The 17,604-nt window shown below is 41.4% G+C and overlaps 1 protein-coding gene and 1 long non-coding RNA gene across 8 annotated transcripts in view; one reads left to right on the forward strand and one right to left on the reverse strand.

Annotated features, from left to right (window-relative positions):
• BARD1 (BRCA1 associated RING domain 1) overlaps positions 1-15,933 on the reverse strand; it is an 84,218-nt gene extending 68,285 nt beyond the window's left edge. For 2 of the 5 annotated variants that reach the window (XR_010149871.1, XR_010149872.1), the window contains exons 1-2: positions 15,437-15,839; positions 3,055-3,111 (exon numbers count right to left, since the gene is read on the reverse strand). Coding sequence is in view for 2 of the 5 variants with exons in the window: in XM_526019.7 (XP_526019.3) it covers positions 3,055-3,111; positions 15,437-15,594 (215 nt within the window). In the remaining 3 variants the exon portion in view is untranslated. Of the gene's footprint in view, positions 1-3,054; positions 3,112-15,436 lie in introns of all 5 variants that reach the window. The other 3 variants (XM_526019.7, XM_063790736.1, XM_054679320.2) reach the window with 3 other exon arrangements.
• A 130-nt stretch (positions 15,934-16,063) lies between these two features.
• LOC112208398 (uncharacterized) overlaps positions 16,064-17,604 on the forward strand; it is a 155,125-nt gene continuing 153,584 nt past the window's right edge. For 2 of the 3 annotated variants that reach the window (XR_002942862.3, XR_002942863.3), the window contains exon 1: positions 16,142-16,458. This is a non-coding gene — a long non-coding RNA (uncharacterized LOC112208398). Of the gene's footprint in view, positions 16,459-17,604 lie in introns of all 3 variants that reach the window. The other variant, XR_008546686.2, reaches the window with a different exon arrangement.

Consider the following 17,604-nt stretch of genomic DNA (forward strand, 5'->3'; position numbering starts at 1 on the left):
GAGACAGGAGAATCGCTTGAGCCCAGGAGTTCAAGACCATCATGGGCAACACGGCAAAACTTTGTCTCTACAAAAAACTACAAAAATTAGCCAGGCGTGGTGGGGCGCACCTGTAGTCTCAGCTACTCAGAAAGTGAGATTGGATGATCACCCGAGCCGAGAAGTTGAGGCTGTAGTGAGCCATGATCGCGCCACTGCACTCCAGCCTGGGTGACAGAGTGAGACTCTTGTCTTCACAAAAAAATAAAAATAAAAAAGCACTTGTCAGGTTTTGGTGTAGTATTAAAGAAGAATAGCCACAATTATCTAAAAAAGCTACTGAAAATACTTCAATACTTCTTCCAACTACAATTATGTATAAAGCCAAATTTTCTTCAAACAAAAAAAATCACAATAGACTGAATATATAAGTTGAGAATGTAGCTGTTTTCCATTCAGCAAGACAGAGATTTGCAAAAATGTACAACAGTGCCACTCTATTTTTTTCTTTGATTTGTTAAAATTGTTATTTTTCCTTACAAAGTGTTGTGTTTGTATTTATGGGTTTATTATTTTTAAATTAATTCTTTTTTTAAAAAGTCTCAGTTTTGTACAGTAAATGCATGAACACACAAAAGCTCTTTATGGTTCTCAATTCTGAAGAATGCAAAGTGGTCTGAGACCAAAATGTTTGAGCACCGCTGCCACATGTCTTAAATTGTATCTTAGAGAGTAGATGAATTACTTTTATCAGTTGAACTGAGCTATGTCAAAATCATTTTAAAACCTCATTGCTGAGCAGTTTTAACTCAAAATCTGCATGAATAAAAACAGCTACCATAATTTTTGGCATTATATAATCAAAACAAATCAAAACTGCACTGAATGAATTCTTTCCTATGTTCATGTCATATACACATAATCATTTTCTCTTTTAAGATGTTCTCGTGTCTCAAACCTTTTATTGGTTGTTTTAAGTCACAGAGTCCTTTAGAATCTGATTAAACGTATGGATCCCCCACCCCACCACACACACACACCAACTTTGCATAAAATGTCATGGAGTTCATTATGCTCTAGCAGCTTTGTGACTGACCTATTGTATACAGTGAGCAAACCCATCATCCGTCAGCTGAAACAAAATACATCTGCTTGCTACAGAGTGGGGACAGGGAGTGGGCATAATTTCGTAAGCAGATCCATGGGAGGCGTTTTGGAGGCAGTGACATTTCAGCTGATATATAACTGGTAAAAAGTAAGCCTCACAGAAATCTGGCATAAGTACATTTCACGTGGAAGAAATAGCAAGTGCCAAAGTCCTGGGGCGGGAGTGAATTTGGTATTGAATGAGCTAAAAGGAGAAGTGCTGGAACAGTGTGAGCCAGAGGTAAATGACGTCCAAGAGGAAGACAGGTTCTAGGTCCCATACAGGGTTTTGCAGACCAGAGGGCAGAGCTTGGATTTTATTTTAACTGCAATAGGAACCCACTAAAGAGTTTAAGCAGGGTAATGATATGGATATTATCGTGATTTTTCAAAGATCACTGTCAAGAATGTAGAAAATGAGGAAGGGGTGATGATGCCAAAAAGGGAAGACCAGCTATGAACCTATCACAATAATATGAGCAGAGATAATACAATGATGGCTTGGAACAAACTATAAACTGTAGAAAATTCAGAAAAAAGGTGGAAAAATTCAAGATTCAGGATACATTTTGAGGCAGAACTGACAGAACTTAGTGATGTGGGATAAGCAACCTAGCAGTAACTGGTACCATTTACTGTGATGAAGATTACCCAGGCAGGAAAAGGCTGAAGAGGAGGATGATCAAGAGGTCAGCTCTGAACACACCAACTTTAAAATGCCTTTTCTTTCATCATCCAAACAGATGTATCTGGTAGGCAACAGGTTCCATCTCCTACCCCCCGTCCTCCTGCTGGATATCCCTCATATAACAGAACTGTTTTTCCAGGAACAAAATTGGGACCCAAAACATAGCTGCCTCCCAGACAACCTTAGCCCTTGAAGTAATACACAAGGTTATTTTCATATATGCTCAAATTTCCGAATGTATTTGTTCATGCCAGACAGTAACATACTCATAACTGGAAATAATTAAAAGATTAATTCAAAGGAGACTATATTTTCCCTGTCTCATAGGCAATTAAACTAAGACACTTAATCTCTCAACTGATTTCTCCTGAACAAGAAATAAGAGATAAAAATCTAATCTTCTGACCTATAAGCCAGGGCCGTCACATGGATATAATTTCACAATAACTGTTATGCACTGAATTGTGTCCCCCAAAAAGATGTTTGAGTCTTCACCCCTCAGTTACTGTGAATGTGACCTAATTTGGAAAAAGAGGCTCTAGACGATCAAGTTAAGATGAGAACATTAGGGTGAGCCCTTAATATAAGTGGTAATCGTATGAAAAGACGAAATTTGACACAGAGAGAAGCAAGCACTCAAGGAAGAATGCCAGGTGTACATGAAAGCAAAGACCAGAGTGATGCATCTCCAAGTCAAGGAACAGCAAAGATTGCTAGGGGAAAGGCAAGGAGCAGATTCTCCCTCACAGCCCACCGAAGGAACCAACCCTGTCATCATCTTGATCTTAGACTCCTAGCCTACAGAACTAGAGAGACAATACATTTCTGTTGTTCTAAGCCACCCAGTTTTTGGTTCTTTGCTATGGCAGCCTTAGGAAACTAATATAATAACTGTAAGACCTATACTTTCACAATTTTGAGTCTAGATTCAAAATTTAACTGGAAAATTTAAAAACATCTATTTGAATTATATAAAAGGTATTAATTTTTTTCCTCCAATTTGGCAAAGCTGTCTACTAAGCTTTGTAACTTGGACAAGTCATCCTCTTTGAGCTTTGGTTTTCTTATTTGTGAATTAAGACACAGTTTTAAAGATCAAACTAAGATAACGTACAGTAGGTTACTTTGCAGACTTTGAAAGTTACACAAACATCAAGTACCATTATTATCAACAAGATTACATGATTGTTATCTAGTAAAAAATACAGTTGTACTATATACATCAAACCGTAATTACTTACCTACAGAAGATGTGCTCACATCCTCCTAAACACACAGGCTCTCTCAGAATGTTAGTACTGTTTGAAGAAATTAAAACAATCAAGATTTGAGTCATTGTTAGATGAACATCTCACACCCAATATTTCATCCAAGGCCCAACACTACCATATTTCTCACTTTCTCAAAGCAGAAGGTATTAAGGATGCATTCATTTGAAAGGCTGTTACTCCCTGGTTAAATATTATACCATAACATACCTGCTGATTTTAAATAGTAACTACCAAACTGGGTACAAGTTGTAATACATTTTAAAATGTATTTTCTAGAAAGTTGGAGAAAGGAACAATTTTGTTCAAGTATCTCTAAACCTCTTAAGGCAAAACCAACTACTGGCTACTTCTTTCAACTACTAAGGTGTATCTTCCCCTTATGATTCAAAGTGTAGACCATATACCTCAAAATGTGACCCACACGTAGAATGACCATATAACGTATCATCCAAATGAGAAAACTTCTGAGAGTGAAGAGGAGTGATAATTGAATAGGATGCTGGGACAACAGGAATAAACCAGGACTGCCCCAGACAAACCAGGATATCTAGTCATTTTGACTGTAAGAATCCAAGGTTTCCCAATTAAAAAAAACATGTGTTTCTTACTACTGTAAAGTAGCCATCAATTTTTCACAGATATATTGTGAAAAATGCAGCCATTCTTTCAGTTCACAGAAAGTTAATTGTTCTTTAAGCAAATGTAAACAGAAATCATCAGATTAGCAGTGTGTCTGCAGATAGAATGAAGTTCCCTGCAGTGAGTGAGCAAAGAGACACAGAAACAAAATATTTCTAATACTGTCCATCAAAATACCTGCTACATTTGTTAATCCTAACAAGGTAATGATACTAATAAATACACACCAAGACATTATACTCAATGGATGTAATGTACCCAGAGAAGTAAAGCCTTTTAAATGACGAGCACTTTTTGTGCTTGGTTTATTATACTAACTCTAAAACCTTTAGATATTTACACCATTATTATTAAATTACCTCTGTACACATACCACATATCAATAAAAACAATTCTTCACATTTCTTGAAAGATTGAAAGTATCACACTGCACATCTTAATAGATATGAACATTCAAGTGAAATTGAGATTTTCAGAAAGATTGCGAAAAACAGAGTACACACCCACAATGTTATTCTCAAGATACTGAAAATGGTGCTCACCGACATTACAAAACCTATTACTTTTTAAAAACTCACCATGTCTGATTTTTGTATCACAGTATGTAAAACGTACAGATAAAAATATGACTTGTGACTCTGCCAATTAACATGATCTCTTTTAACATTCATACTGTGTCTATAATTTTTGTTATTTGACCTACCAAACCTAACCTCCTTTTCCCCATCAAGTGTACTGAATTCTATTTCGTGGCAAGCTCCTCCTATCATAATATCCTTCCTTTACCTCTTTTATTACATCGCCCTGGCCAAACCTCCACCTTCAGGTTGCTCTCTACCTTGAAAGAAGTCCATTCAGTTTCCTAACACCTTGGATTCCCTATCCAGCCCAGGCCAGAGTTAACTATTTCCAAGCCACCTTCACCACTACCTAATTGTGCTGACCTCTTAGACACTCATGGATGCCAATCTATAATGCTAGATAGGCCCCAGAGTCTACTTCTTCCCTGCCCACTCAGGCTGCGAATAACCACTGTTAAAAAAAGAAAAAAAAAAGAAAAAAGGAAAGATGTATAAACTTCTCTCTATAAATTCATTTGGTAGCAACTGGGTACTGAGGCTCATGCCTGTAATCCTAGCACTTTGGGAGGCCGAGGCGAGAGGATCACTTGAGGCCAGGAGCTTGACTGGCCTGGGCAACATGGTAAAACCCTGTCTCTACTAAAAATACAAAAATTAGCCAGGTGTGGTGGTGCATGTCTGTAATGCCAACAACTTGGGAGGCTGAGGCACAAGAATCACTTGAACCTGGAAGGTGGAGGTTGCACTGAGCCAAGATTGAGCCACTGCACTCCAGACTGGGTGACAGAGCGAGACCCTGTATCAAAAATAAATAAATAACATTTTAAAAATATAAAAATTAGCCAGGCATGGTAGTGCACGCCTGTAATCCCAGGAACTGGGGAGGCTGAGGCACAAGAATCACTTGAACCCAGGAGGCACAGGTTGAGGTGAGCCGAGATTACACCCCTGCACTCCAGCCTGAGTGACAGAGCCAGACTCTGTCTCAAAAATATAAAATAAAATAAAATAAAATAAAATAAAGACATAAAATTTATTTGGTAGCCTCTTCATTTTTGTATCTCTACCAAAGTCATGTATTCGATATTCTATAAGTAAACAAACAAATGAACAGATAGATGGCTATTCAAAACAATCTCTATGCTTCCTCATCTCATTAACTTTACTGGAACTTAATGGTGTAAGTTTTTTAACACCTAAATACATTTTTATCTCTTCACCAGTCATCTTACCCCTTCCTAGAGTCTAAGAGGAAAATTCGATCTCCTTTAGTCACTCTTCCTAAAATGTGCTACTCTATCTCTAGTTCCCATATCTTTTCTGCCTCCCAAAGCACTAGATATTCATAATAGTTGCCTTTCTTCTCTCATTTGCATCTACACATGAACAGGTAATCTCTCCTTTGATGCAGAAAAAAACACTGTTTTGATCATACCTCCCATTCTACCTCCTGCTCCATCTCTTCCCTTTCTTGAACAGACAAAAGTTCTTAAATGAGTGCTCCATACCAGCTACTCCCATCTCCTCACCTTCCTAGCTTTAACTCCCTCCACTCTGCTGAAACTGTTCTCCAAAGCATTTTTGGTCCCCTTCTCTCTGACCACTCTGGGAAACAGCACTGACCTCATCTTCTTTCCTGAAACCTTTCCTTCCACCACATTTTAATATTTTTATACACATTGATCTGCCTATTTCAGCATTTCCTTAGCTGCTTTTCCTACCTCTCCATGTAGGCATACCCCCAGGATGCAGTCCGTAGCCTTCCGGCTTTCTCTGGCAATACTTGACTCAACGCCTTGATTCTGTTTCTCAACTTTAAATTTCCTTCCTAAGATGACTGAACTCTTTAGCTATAGTTCTTAACCTTCACTCTAGCAATAAGGTGCTATCACATATTAGTAATGATTTAACATGTGGGAATAATTGATCAGTTGTACTAATTATTCTAATTAGTGAGTTAGAATATATATTTGTGTTGCTGTTAACGGATAAGGAAAGATAATGGAAATGTGAATGAGAAGTATGTGCACTTGTGTGTATTGGCGGAGGGAACAAGAAGGAAGTGTGTGAGCCAAGCTGAGAGAGAAGGGAGTGCCAAATTCAGTGGCACATGCCTGCAATCCCAGCTACTCAGGAGGCTGAGGCAGGAGGATCGCTTGAGCCCAGGAGTTCAAGGCTACAGCGTGCCATGATCGTGCCCGTGAATAGCCACTGCGCTCCAGCCTGGACAACACAGCAAGAACATGTATCTTTAGAAAAATTTTGTTTAAAAATTATTACAACTAGGAGATACCTATCAAGAATATAAATGCATCCAACTTTAACTCAGCTATTCCACTGCCAGGAATTTATCTTTCAGCAACACTAGATACTTGGAAAAATGAAACTTTCAAACATCAAAGATACCTAGACAAGATTCTAAAACCTTCCAGAGATTTAAGAAATAATAAAATTAAATGTCATACTTTTTTTTAAAAAAAGGAATCAGGATAGCCTAAGACTTCTTAAGGGTAATAAGAGATGCTACAGAACTGTGGAACGAGGCCTTCAAAATAATTATTGAAAATTACTTTGTACTTTGAATTCTACATCCACTAACTTCCACTGTCAAAGTTAACAGTAGTAAGAAAATTCATCTTTGAGAATAGTTAGGAAGTTAATAACATCTAAAATAGAAAAAAAATAGCAATATAAACATATTTGGAAATGCAGAGGTACATGCTTGTAAAACTAAAAAAAAGACAAAAGATGTTTCTGATGCATAGAACTCAGGGGTGATGAAGGATGAAGCAAAGAATGTTTTCATTAATAGTCTGTCCTATTGACTCTGTCAACTATTCATGTATAACTTTATTTAAAAACATTTTAAATGTAAAGGCACATGACATCAGTATCACTCCAGCACTGCTTGTTACAGCAAAAGACCACAAACAACCTACATTTTTCCAATAAAGAAATGGTTAAATGAATCATGCAACAACTACATGGTGTTTAGTATCTGCTTATCTGAGGCAGTACAATGCTTATATGAACACAGAACCTCTTGAAGGATACACAAGAAACTGATAATTATGAGTTACTGAAGAAGATTCACACTTATCTGTCGTTCATTTAACAAATACTGAATGGCCATATACTGTGTTATTTTAATTCTTTTCACATACTGTTTACCATTAAAAAAAATTTACTATTAAAAAATTCTTCACAATTTGTAACACCTAAGCCATGCAACCTTTTCTCTCATTGCTCCTCAACAAAAACTCTGCTGTGGTCAGGCCAGTGTCTCTTACAACTATTATTAGCCTATGTCCAACTCTTGGATTTCAGTCTCCAGCCATCACTTCTGCAAAATTCATGCCATGTAACATCTAAAGAACAAAGTTGACTGTGTTCCACTCTTTTCTAAGGGACTTATAATCTGGCCAATTAATTATATAAACCAAATTAATATGACTTAAAAGATGTACAAAATGCTGTAAAGTTACAAAGAAGTGAGCATCTAGTTGGGGCTCTGGGATTCAATGTTGAAAACCAAATATTTGGCGGTGGTGGGGGGGGGGTTGTTTTTGTTTTTTTGAAACAAGATCTTGCTCTGTCACCCAGGCTGGAGTACAGTGGCATGATCACAGCTCACTGAGCTTTGAACTCCTGAGCTGAAGAAATCCTCCCATCTCAGCCTCCCACATAGCTGAGACTACAGGTGCACACCACCATACCTGGCTAATTTTTTGTAGAGGTGGGGTTTCGCCATGTTGCCCAGGCTTGAAAACTAAATATTTTGTACAGATGATCCCTGACTTACAATGGTTCGACTCGCAATTTTTCAGCTTTATTATCCTGCAAATGTAATACACATTCAATAGAAACCACACTTTGAATTTTGATCTTTTCCCAGGCTAGCAATATGCAGTACAATGCTGGGCCACAGCAGGAAGTCATTCTGTTTTTCACTTTTAGTATGGTATTCAATAAATTACATGAGCTATGAAACACTTTATTATAAAATATGCTTTGTGTTAGATGATTTAACCCAACTGGGCTAATGTTAGTGTTCTGGGCATGTTTAAGGTAGGCTGGGCTATGCTATGATGTTTGGTAGGGTATGTATATTAAATATATTTTCGACATACAATATTTTAAACTTACAATGGGTTGATCCAGACATAACCCCATCTCAAGTTCAGGAGCATCTGTATTTTAACTTCCTGATTTTCTATTTCTCTTGTCTTGAAATTAGACTCCAGCCCTACAGACAAGAGATCTTAACTTTCATTTTTTCTGAGCTCCCCAACCCACCATTACCTACCTAGCATGGTGCTAGATTAACTGCAGGATTGCAATAAGTTCTTAGTGAATGAACCAAATGGAAGCCTAGATACAAAAATGCATTTGTATTAACAATTCCATTTTATCCTTACCCTATTTTCTGTTTGATATACATATATATTAGATAGAAAAAATCCAAACAAATAAGAGAAGACATTTGCATGGTAACAGGATTTCTGTACCTCGAAAATTCAGCTACTCTACTTTTTCCCCATCTACAGTCATACTTCTGTAACTTTACATGTAGTTGATTTAGAAAGATCAGTGCGGGGAAAAGCAAGAGAGATCAGATTGTTACTGTGTCTGTATAGAAAGAAGTAGACATAGGAGACTCCATTTTATTCTGTACTAAGAAAAATTCTTCTGCCTTGAGATTCTGTTAATCTATGACCTTACCCCCAACCCCGTGCTCTCTGAAACATGTGCTGTGTCAAACTCAGGGTTAAATGGATTAAGGGTTGTGCAAGATGTGCTTTGTTAAACAGATGCTTGAAGGCAGCATGCTGGTTAAGAGTCATCACCACTCCCTAATCTCAAGTACCCAGGGACATAAACACTGCGGACCTCTGCCTAGGGACCTCTGCCTAGGAAAGCCAGATATTGTCCAAGGTTTCTCTCCATGTGATAGTCTGAAATATGGCCTTGTGGGAAGGGAAAGACCTGACCATCTCCCAGCCCCACACCCGTAAAGGGTCTGTGCTGAGGAAGATTAGTATAAGAGGAAGGCATGCCTCTTGCAGTTGAGACAAGAGGAAGGCATCTGTCTCCTGCCCGTCCCTGGGCAATGGAATGTCTCGGTATAAAACCCGATTGTACGTTCCATCTACTGAGATAGGGAAAAACCGCCTTAGGGCTGGAGGTGGGACATGCGGGCAGCAATACTGCTTTGTAAAGCATTGAAATGTTTACGTGTATGCATATCTAAAAGCACAGCACTTAACCCTTTACCTTGTCTATGATGCAAAGACCTTTGTTCACGTGTTTGTCTGCTGACCCTCTCTCCACTATTGTCTTGTGACCCTGACACATCCCCCTCTCGGAGAAACACCCACGAATGATCAATAAATACTAAGGGAACTCAGAGGCTGGCGGGATCCTCCATATGCTGAACGCTGGTTCCCTGGGTCCCCTTATTTCTTTCTCTAAACTTTGTCTCTGTGTCTTTTTCTTTTCCAAGTCTCTCGTTCCACCTTACGAGAAACACCCACAGGTGTGGAGGGGCAACCCACCCCTTCAGATCAGTGCTGTCAGAGGATAACTTAGGGAAGAATTAAGTAGTGAGAACAATTTTTTTTTAAAGTTCTTACTGATACAAAATTTTCTTCGAAAAGAAAAAAAGGTAAATCCATCTGAGATTATAATACCAAGGCAGATCTATTTCTTAATAGAATGGCTCCCCTATATCTCCATGAAATATCAACTGCTATTTAATATTAGGCAAGACAGCTCCCACAATGCTCTTACATTTTAAAGAATCCTCAAGATAATTTTAACGTGTGGACCAACATGTTGAACACCTAAATGTGCAGGCTCACCAAGCCAATTAAACAATTTTTCTTGTGTTTATCTTTAGAAGAATAAAGTGTTTAACAAGTAAAGTATATGGATAATGACATGGAACCTATAGGGGATTCTTAGCGATTCATGTAAATTAACTAGGTCTTCTGGTATTACCACTTGCAAAGGCCCTTCAAATGTGATCCTACCTTAACCTAAGTTCTTTCATACATCAATTTAACATACACTAAGAAACTATGTGTCTGGCATTGTGGCTACAAACGTGAACCTAGTTTTACTAAATATATAACTGAAGGAGACAGACATCACTCAAAATATTCCATAAATAAATAAATCTCACAAATAAATTCTAACTTGGAAGATACGATACAAGCTGAACACCAGCGATTTGTGCCTTTTCTGTATGTATGTTAAACTTCATCCAGTGGACACAAATAACTATGAAATCTGCAAACTGGAGAGAACTTTACAAATCAACGAGTCCATTTTCCCCATTTTATAGATGAGGAACCAGAGTCCAGGAAAGCTATACAAATTGCTCTCTTTAGGAAGTTAACTATGTAAACCAACTGAGTATTCTGTTGTTAGGCTACTAATCACTGATTTGACCCTGTCTTAACTCTCTGTTCACCTGACCCAGTCCCCCTTTACCCTATAATTCTTTATAGCTAGTTATTTGCAAATAACACCCATCACCCCAGCTCCCTGCAACCTGGCTCCATTTTAAAAATCTATTCGCATCTCGGCCTGGTGTGGTGGCTCACGCCTGTAATCCTAGCACTTTGGGAGGCCAAGAAGTGCGGATCACAAGGTCAGGAGTTCGAGACCAGCCTGAGCAACATGGTGAAACCCCGTGTCTACTAAAAATACAAAAATTAGCCGGGTGTGGTGGCGCTCACCTGTAATCCCAGCTACTCAGGAGGCTGAGGCAGGAGAATCACTTGAACCTGGCAGGCGGAGGTTGCAGTTAGCCGAGATCACGCCACCGCACTCCAGCCTGGGTGACAGAGGGAGACTCCGTCTCAGAAAAAAGAAAATCTATTCATATTTCAATTTAAAAGCCCACGAAGCTTCCTTCCACTGGCCCTACCCAAGTACTCTTCTCAGCACTATGTCGACCTGCACGACAATTTACCCTGAACTTGTATTTATTTTATCCCTTATAATTAAGCATACACTCCTTAAAGGCAGAAGTAGAAAATGCATCACCTTATCACCCCTTACACAGTGTCTCAGTGATTTCTTGTTATTCTAATGAATAACCAGTGCCAGGGAGAAATCATTCCATTTGGGGATCACTGCTCTGTGAGAATGCCTCTGAACATTCAAAACTCATGAAGAAAGGCAAAAGCTGAACCCGAAGTCAGAGAACCTATCCTTTATTTCACAAATATTCATATAGTATTTAGTACATAACAGACACAGCTCAAGGCATCTTATGAATATCAACTCATTTTGTGCAGATGAAGAAAAGGAAGCATAAAAAGATAAAATAACCTAAATAATGGAGCCAGGATTTGAACCCAGGGAATCTAACTCCAGATTCCACACATTTAACATCTACACTATGCTGCCTCAAAGTATGAGAGAATACAAAATTAAGCTTGATCATCTCCTAAACAAGAGCTCAGAAAAAAAAAATACCTATCATAAAGGTTAAAAGATTACTTTCTAATTTTTCATAAAAAGTTGATTAAAATGGCCCACGTTACAATTGTCATAGATGTCTAATCCCACTCTCACCCTCAAAAATATGCCAAGAGGTACCTATTAATTCACAAAACAGTGTTATATGACACCTGGGGCTTCTACACTGCAGCTCCTATTACCATTTCCTGCTTCCTTTAGGAACACATTATTACTGTGCTTTCTGCCAGCCTCTCAAATAATATGGTCTTCCTGTCTCATTTTTCCAAATCCTTAAATAGCTTCTTTCTGGTTGTGAGGCTTGGTCCTAATATAAATGTCACATCTGGCCTCTTGAACACTTTCATCGGCTTCACCTTGAAGCCAGATTCATGTTAAAGGTCAAGAAAGGATGCCCGGTTATGTACCAATCCACCCTCACCAGCAAGTAATGCTTGCTGCAAAACAGATCCATGTGCAACACAAGACAGATGTCAGCTGCAAGCTGAATGTGAGGGTAATCGGGGTAATCACTAGCCCACTGGGTAGAACTCTGAAACTCTGTAAAAGGACATACTGACACAATTTCAAATAATATGACACTGCTTTTGAATGGAGGGTAGCAAATGGAAGAAGCAGACCATTCTGAGTTGCTCCTTGCCAGCAATGTCAGGAGGCTACCAGGGCAAAGGCAGAGGTAGGAACAATGCTTTTCCTCCTTGAGTAAGGTGCAGCTGGCCATGCTTTTTTCACTATAGATAGTGCCAAAGTTGCAGAGACATCTACAGAGGAAAGCAAAATCATTTCTAAATATTAAAGCCCATGTAAAGGCCAGGCATGGTGGCTCACGCCTGTAATCCCAGCACTTTGGGAGGCTGAAGTGGGCGGATCACTTGAGGTCAGGAGTTGGAGACCAGCCTGGCCAACATGATGAAACCCCGTCTCTAGTAAAAACACAAAAATTAGCCGGGCATGGTGGCATGCACCTGTAGTTCCAGCTACTCAGGAGGCTGAGGCAAGAGAATTGCTTGAACCCGGGGGAACGAGGTTGCCGTGAGCTGAAATCATGCCACTGCACTCCAGCTTGGATGACAGAGTGAAACTTTGCCTAGAAAAAAAAAAAAAAAAAAAAAGGCAGCCCATGTGATATAAAATTGTATACCAAAAAGGATTTTTAAACTTGAGACATTAAGTTTATCAAGACTTTATCGACAGTTTAGCAACTATTGCCTGTGGGCCAAACCAAGCCAGCAGCCTGTTTCTGTACAGCCCTTAAGGAAAGAATGGTTTTTACATTTTTAAGAGATGTAAAAATAAATAAGAATAAAAACTATTTGCGGGCAGAAAGGCCTAAAATATTAATTACCTGGCCCTTTACCGAAAAAATTTGCAGACCCCTACGTGAAAACATGCAGTCTAAGAGTTAAGATTCAGTTCATTCATAGAGGTTCGGATTAAAAAAAAAAAAATCAATAGCATTCAATAGCATTCTGTAGTCAAATGGGTGAGCCATGCTAAAAGTCTGGGCCTGGTTACTGATGTCTGTTTACACTCCGTTGCCTCTTACTGTCTACTCACTTCAGTTAGAAACCGGAAAAATATTTGGTAGGGGATAAAAAGTGAAACCGGCTTTGTTATTTTTCAGGACAACATATATTCATACATATTATCTATTTTGTCTCTCCCAAATCATGTAGCAAGCAAACACCACATTCTTTTAGATTAAGACACACATTATTTATCATTTATTCTATCACAACCACCAAACTCAATACTTTACATACATGTAAAATTTCATTTTGTTTCTTCCATAAAAGCTCCCTAAGAGATGGAATTTATTGTCTGCTTTGTTCACTAACAAATCCCCAATACCCAGAATAGGGTCTGGCACTTTATGGGTGCTCAATAAATTTATGATTATTAATGAATCCTCACAAGAAAATAAGCTAATCATTAGTATTACTCATATCCGGAAAATGAGGCTCAAGAGAGATGAATAACTTGGCCTACTCAATAGTGACAAAGCTAGAACCTGAACTCAGGCATTCTGACTACAGTCCAAGTGAAGCCCTATGCTTCCACATAGGTATGTGCCAAGGGAATGTCTAACTTTCGTTGGACTATCAAGGTGTGAACTATAATGCTTCTGTTATTGCAACTAGCAGTGCCAGTTTTAAATTTCCTATTCTCAGATGACCCATGTGCTACAGGAAAACACACACACAACTCAAATGTCTTCATGTACTCACTTATCTGAGTGTCACTTTTCTAAGAAGTGCAATGTCATTTTGTCACAGATATTAAAAGTTTTCGTCGAAGAAAATATAAGTGCAAAACTCTGACAGTTAAGTCCTTTTCATTTTTAAAGAAAAAGTTTGGCCGGGCACCGTGGCTCACGCCTGTAATCCCAGCACTTTGGGAGGCAGAGGCGGGCGGATCACGAGGTCAGGAGACGGAGACCATCCTGGCTAACACGGTGAAACCCCATCTGTACTAAAAATACAAAAAATTAGCCGGGCATGATGGCGGGCGCCTGCAGTCCCAGCTACTTGGGAGGCTGAAGCAGGAGAATGGCGTGAACCCGGGAGGCGGAGCTTGCAGTGAGCCAAGATCTTGCCACTGCACTCCAGCCTGGGCGACAGAGCGAGACTCCGTCTCAAAAAAGGAAAGAAAAGAAAAAGTTGTGTTACTTATACTTTATGCAACTAGGTAACTTAAGTTCTGCAAGTTAGAAATCAAAGGGGAAAAAAAGTCCAAAAAGGATATAAACTTTTGACAGCTACAAATAACAAAAAAACTGCCAGTGATCTTCATACAGAAATACTTAGCTGTACCCACAGCAAGTGCTCAATAAAAATGCTTTTTAGAAGAAATGAAAATGAGACAAACCTTTCTTGGGTTTTACAAACCTTCTTGGTTTGTATACTAGAAAGAGCTACACGAAAAAAAGCAAGAAGTAACACTCATGAAAATGTCTTTGGACGGAATGAAAACCCTGAGAGGACTCCCATAATGTGACAGCATGAAGGAAAACAATAAACAGCATCACTAAGAGCGGGGACACCAGACATACAGTCTTTTGAGCAAACTAAGAAAATGAGAAATTCCGTGCCATCTTCAATCTACAACTATGGTAGATATCCGATGCTCCATCCCATCTCACTCGAAAAAGCTGGCACGGAGAAAATGTCAAAAAGGCCAGTTTAACTTAGAGTGGCAGCTGCTTCTAATTTAGAGGGTCTCCGGGGCGGCCCGCCAGCCCAATGCGCCACAGCTCCCGGAAAGCAGCGGGGTAATCCAGGGCCGGGTAAAAAATGCAGAAGCCTCAGCCCCACCCCAGCCCGATTCAAACTCTGGAGGCGCGACCGGGATGAACATTTTTTTAGCCACACCTCCAGACGGTTCTTCAGCCCGCTGAAGTTCAAAAACTACCGTTTCAGGTGGATTCAGGGCAAGGGGAGGCTGGTAAGTCGCCCAAAAATAAAGTGAATGAGAAGCAGAAGTTGTTAATACTATATCCCCGGGCAGGTGCTAACCGCAGGCCGACCCGACTGCAGCGCGGGAACGGAAGGAGGAAACGGGAGATTTGAAAAGATTCTCCCGCCCCCAGAAACTGGGCGACCCGTGCCCTCGCAGCCACCCCCTCGAGGCTCCGTCTTTACCAACGCGAGCAGCGCAGCAGCTTCTCCAGGCGGTCGAGCGCGGCGCGACTGTGGGCCCAGGCACCGCGACCATCCGGTTCCATGGCGGGCGCGGAACGAGGCTCGTTCCCGGAGCGGATCCTCGGCTGCCGGTTCCTCGGCTGCCGATTATCCGGCATCGTCCCGCCTTCGGATGAAAGGCTCCTCGGAGAGCGGGAAGCAAGGAGGCCTCGGGAAACCACCGGGAAGCTGCAGGCCAGCGACTCGAAACCGGCCAAGCTCTTCCCGCGTCTGGGACGGCGGGCCGCCAGAGGGGCGGGGTGCGCGGGGCGGGGCGGGGCACGGCGGCCGAAATGCTCCCAAAATAGGGACGCGCAGGGCACAGGGGCGGGGCGGCGAGGGCCAGCCGCTGGCCGAGTGGGCGGGACCTAGGGGTGGGGCTGGAGGCTGAAACTTGCCAATGTCCCGGCGCGTGGGACTCAGGGGCGGGGCCGCGAGAGCCGTGGGACCGAGGGGGCGGGGCCGGACGGCTGAAACTTGCCAAAGTCCCGGCGCGCGGGTCCTAGGGGCGGAGCCGCGAGAACACGCCGCGGGACAGAGGGGGCGGGGCCTAGGAGCCTCGGGGCGGGACAGGACGGTCGAAACCGAAGTCCTGGCGCGCGGGGCCCAGGGGCGGGGCCTAGGGGCCTCAGGGCAGGACAGGACGGCTGAAACCGAGGTCCCGGCGCGCGGGGCCCGGGCGCCGTGCAGTGAGAGCACGCCGCTTGACCGAAGGGGCGGGGCCTGAGGGCTGAGCGCAGTCGCGAGGCTGTAGTTGGCAGGAGAGCGGGCGGGGCCTGAAGCCCCTCTGGGCTGCCTGGACGGATGAAGTCCAGGTGGAAAGCCAGTCGACGTTTCCCGGGAGCTACGACTCCAGGGACCCTCATCCGAGCTTAACCGTTGGAACAATCACAAACCCAGAAACTTTTAGCTGAGTGTTATTTATAAAAAGCGCTGTTTTGACTACTGTTGGACTTGGAAAAGCTTTGCCCACGATACTGAAGGTACTACTCTTTGTTCCTAAGAAAGCAACCTTTTCTTTCCTCTCACCTCAGCTGTGGCGTATATTGTAACTGAGTAAAAATAAGGAAAGTTTCTAATTCTAACTAGTTAACAAATATCAGCTCAAAGGCATGTCTGAAAAGATCTGGTTTACTTTTAAAATATTGGTATAAAATTTCAAAAAGGGTTTTTTTGTTAGAGAGTGTGTCCACCTTCCTCCTCCAGATCTTTCACTGATCGCCGTAATTTACAGATAAGACCTACAGAGCAACCCGTCATGCCTTCCTGCCGCTCCCCAAGTTCATTTCCAAGTCCTTGCATTTTTCCCCCTAACTTGTCTCGAACGCACCCATTTTCTCTCCGTCTCTGCTCCACAACATCCCCAGTTGCCTCGTCCTCGCCTGGTTTCCTGTCGTAGCTTCCTAGCTGATATCCAAGTGTCTATCCAGGTCCCAGCCAGTCCCGAGACTGCGGTGTGGCCGCCTAAAACATTTTGAAACACAAAACTCATCGTGGCACTTCCCTTTCTTAAAACTCTTTAAAGTTTTTCTCTGCTCTTTGACTAGCTTCTTGTCAAAACCTCCTCTGGCCATCATGGTCCCAACCCCACAGTGCGTTCCCTTAGGTCATTAAAAGCCCCTGCACCTTGCTGCCTCATGGCTTTTGCACAAAGATTCACTTTGGAACCTGGAATTGGCCTCCTCTCCATTCCTCATCCTTCAGAATACAGCTGAAATATCACTCCTTAAAGGTTTTCCTAGTTCCTAGACTGGATTCTCTCAGGTGCATCGTATCACCTGTGTATGTAGATACACACACATACGATTATGTGCGTGTCCCCTTCTAGTTCAAAACCTCCAAAAGGCCAGAGGTTGGCTGCACGTGACTCATTTCCCAATATAGCTTCATGTGGCACATGCAGTGCTTGGCTCCAGGTAGGTGCTCAGTGTTTGTTGAATCATTGAACTACCTACCCAAGCCAGACCCAGCTTTAAGTGCTTTCCTATGTTAATACCTGCCTTAAGCCTTATAGGGACCGTATGAAATGGGCATTAGTATCTGTAGTGTCACTCCCAAATTCATATATTAAAAGTTGTAACCCCAACGTGATAGTATTTGGAGGGGACCTTTGGGTGGTAGTTAGATTT

Source organism: Pan troglodytes, chromosome 13, assembly GCF_028858775.2.
Source record: "Pan troglodytes isolate AG18354 chromosome 13, NHGRI_mPanTro3-v2.0_pri, whole genome shotgun sequence".
NCBI lineage: Eukaryota > Metazoa > Chordata > Mammalia > Primates > Hominidae > Pan > Pan troglodytes.